At 28.9% G+C, this 3,914-nt stretch overlaps 1 protein-coding gene across 1 annotated transcript; it reads right to left on the reverse strand.

The window, feature by feature from the left end:
• Positions 1-195: 195 nt before the first annotated feature.
• LOC111241140 lies at positions 196-1,392 on the reverse strand. Its single transcript, XM_022777968.1, has 2 exons — positions 1,273-1,392; positions 196-812 (listed from the first exon to the last, which is right to left on the reverse strand). Exons 1-2 carry the CDS (start codon positions 1,291-1,293, stop codon positions 330-332), a joined length of 504 nt encoding a protein of 167 aa, XP_022633689.1. The 5' UTR covers positions 1,294-1,392; the 3' UTR covers positions 196-329.
• Positions 1,393-3,914: the final 2,522 nt, after the last annotated feature.

Consider the following 3,914-nt stretch of genomic DNA (forward strand, 5'->3'; position numbering starts at 1 on the left):
CTGCATTGTAATCGATTACAGCAGCTGTTTCTGCAGAATCAATTTCCTTTGGGACTCCACTATATTCTTGTGCTCAAAATCCACAACTCAGTGATATTTAACAAAGCTTTGCTTCATTCATCATTGAAATCCAGTAATGCTACATTTGATGACAATATTCATTCATTAATAATTCAAACACAACCACAAATCCCATTTAAAATGCAAATATCTTAATAAAGGCAACTTCCATGTTTACAACATTGAAGAAAAGACAATCCAGATTACAAAATAATTGTTCATGCTACACAATCTGCATATTACAATATCTTCAAAAATATTTACAAATCTCACTCTAACTTTTTCCTAAGCAATCCTACATAAGGAGTCCTAAGCGCTTTACTCTTGTAACGCCTTCGTGACCCCATCCTCACAAATGTCTTCATTGCAGGACGACCACTGGACATGCCTTGTTGGGATTGGCCTCCCAACGGGATCCCGCCCGGACTGATGCCTCCCAGGGACATGCCTCTAGGGGATATGGACGGTTCGTCATGTGGCACATTGTCTCCACCATCCTGTGCTCTTCTTCGTCTACGTTTCTCGAATGCGACCTCTTCCTCCAACACAAGAACCCTCCTTTTAAGTTCTGCAACAAGACTTTGTTGCTCGTGTAAACTTTCCATAAACCGCTCTCTGCTATTTTTCTTAAGTTCCTTCTTTCTTGATGCCTTTTCATCTTTATTTTTTCCTCTTGCTTGATCCTTGAAGTCTTTCTCATCCTTCCTTGTACCAACATCAGCATCAACATGAACATCAACATCAACATTAACCTGAAATTGAACAATTAAAACCATACTAAGAAGACATTTATTAATGATAACAATGAACACTCAAACAACTTACCACACTAGTTTCCCATCTAAACTCAAACCCAAACCTAAAGAAAAATCTTTCTCATTCATAGGCACAACTTTGTCTGCAATTAAGAAACCACTGCTTGAATCCACCCATTTAAACACTAACTCACTCAACATTTTCCTACCAACTTTAACATTACCAGTCAAATCTAAAAACCACCCAAACGGAGNCCCGACAATCAATGAACGCTGCTCCTTACTCAAACGTTTGTTCAAACTAGAGATGAACTTTGTCGAAACTGAGTGACGAACCGTCAACTGCACACACATTGCAAAAAACCCAAACTTAAAAACCCTAAATCATAAAACACATACAAAACCCCAAATCCATACACCCCACCATAAACAGCGACTTTTTAAACAATGCCCTTACCCTTGTCGAAGAAGTCGTCATTTCGCAAGCCCAACACACCAACAATGACGACAGCCAATGAACGCCACACCCACACCGATAACGAAGGCCTCCACTGCAACCCCAACGACCAACGACACTCAAATGGCGAAAAAACAACCCCAAAACGATTTCCCATCGTTACCCAAGAGAAATATCGTATCGGAGGAATTGGTGGTTTTTGATGAAGCAACGAAGAAATATGGTCAAGGGCAAAGATGGAAATAAATTATTCAAATCTGATCCAATTGCATGACGTCAAAATGTTGTTTTTTTTTAAAAAAAAAATTCGCCCAATAGGAAGCTGACACGTGGCGTTGTTAAAGTTGTGTCAAAATGAGAGTGTCAAAATCTCGGCTTCCTATCTTTTATCATTAGGAGAAAACACGATACATTACTTATTTATATATAATAAAAAGATTAAAAGTTGCCTTAAAAAAAGTGTGTGGATATATCTTTATACTAAAGAATACAAAAGCTAACATAAAAAAGTGTTTAAATATAGACATATTTAAATTTTTAACTGATTAATCAATAATTTTAATGAAATAAATTAGAAAATATTTTCAGAAATAATGTTGTGATAATTTAGTTCTTTTTTATTTTAACTTTATGACTAACTTTTTAAAAATCATATTTTGAGAAAATATATAAAAATAAATGAAAGTTTGAATTATGTAAAGATTTATTTATAAAAAGTAATGGGTTTTAAGTGAAAATTGGATATTTTATTTACAATATGTTGAACTTATAAAGAGAACTTTTTTTTTACTTTTATTTTGTAAAATTATAATTTCTTTAAATTTTGTTTGTACGACTAAAAAATTATAATAATTAAAATATACGTATTTAAAACGATTTATTAATTATTTAATTTAAAATATTTATTTTATTATGATAAGAGATTTATTATTCTAAAAAATTAAAATAACTAAAAAATAATTAAATGACATTAAATAAATTTTTAAGGAAAACATAAAATGATTAATTAGTTATATAATTTAAATAAAAATATTTAATTTAAACATTTCTTATAAGATAAAAGAATTAAATAATTATTCAATTTAAAAAATTTATTGGCCCGTTAATTATTTAGTTTAGAAGAATTATTTTATTTAAAAATATTTAAAAATAAAATTTGATAAATAATTATTCAACTAAAACTATTAAATATTATTGGATATTATGATATATATATATATATATATATATATTATGTGATATTCTAAAATATTTTTATATAATAAATATAATTAAAAATTATGAGATGTTTTTATATATGGTTAGATATTATGGATATTATTATATATTAATAAGTGATAATAAAATATTGTGTTTTTCTCAGTTATTAGATTTATAAATTCTGGTAAGAGAAAAAGTTTAGGAGAATAATTTTAATAAAAATGATGAAAAATCAAAGGATAAAGAAGGTTTTAAAGGTTGAGATTTGAAAGAGGTAATAAAAATTGACTTTAGAATATTATATAAATTGTACTTTTAAATTCAATTTTGGTTTATATTTTTTTCGACTTTTTTCAATATGGAATTCATATTTTTTTAATGTTTAATTGGATTTCTAATTTGGTAATTTGTGTTCAATTTGAACCTTTTTCATTACGAAGTCTAATTTTTTAATAAAAAAATAATCGTGTGTGCATCATGTGTCACTATGTAGTATTTATTTATTTTTATTTAAAATTCTTCTTAATTTAAAAACAGGTTTTTACGTGTCAACTTAACATTATGTCATGTGACAATGTCACTGACACATATTAAGTGAGTGAGTTAGTGTCAAGTGTCAAGTTAGTGTTAGTGTCATCTGTTGAATTAGTATTAAAAGGAAAATTCTTTATTAATTTAAAAAAAAAAACGGAATTTTTTTCATTATTTCTAAAATTATAAGGAAAATTCTTAATTATTATTAAGGTTTAAACCCTTGGATGGTGATAGGTTCGACAAGTGTATTGAATCGTATCAAGTAATATAAAATGGTTAGACCAAGTATCGTTTCCTAAAAGACTCGTGTCATTAAAAATTCGTATAATACCTTAACTAATTGAGACTAAAGAACGATTCCATTGATTAAAATTAAAATGCAATAAAAGTAAACATAAAACTTAATGCAAAATTGATCAATTAAGGCTAAAACAAGAATGAATGAATGATGTTAATGATATGAGATGAAGATGTTGTTGGGGTTAGATTTCACCTACTTTATTTTCATGCATATTAGAATTCGTCTTCTTCATTAGAATGTTAATGTTACTTTGTAAGTTACTTAGAACCCAATCCCTTGGCATAAAAAGGCTAGTCTTGATTAATAGATAACAATCCCTTGAAACCCTAATAATCAATTCCGCATTCAGAAGAAGCTTAAGACAACCAAACGTCCTATTTCTATCCCTAGATAATATTCCCTTTAGGTGAAATCCTCCAGATCATGGATTCTAGGTATTTTCCAATAACAAAGAAATCTAATCATCAAGCTATGAATGGACAAAACATAACTAGCATTACGAATAAGAGAAAATCACTATCATTCAATGAAAGAAGCATAAAATATTCAAATCATATTCAAATCCATGAAGTTCAGAGGTTACGCCTTCCCCAACAACAAATGAGTT

Source organism: Vigna radiata, unplaced genomic scaffold (genome assembly GCF_000741045.1).
Source record: "Vigna radiata var. radiata cultivar VC1973A unplaced genomic scaffold, Vradiata_ver6 scaffold_251, whole genome shotgun sequence".
NCBI classification, from domain to species: domain Eukaryota; kingdom Viridiplantae; phylum Streptophyta; class Magnoliopsida; order Fabales; family Fabaceae; genus Vigna; species Vigna radiata.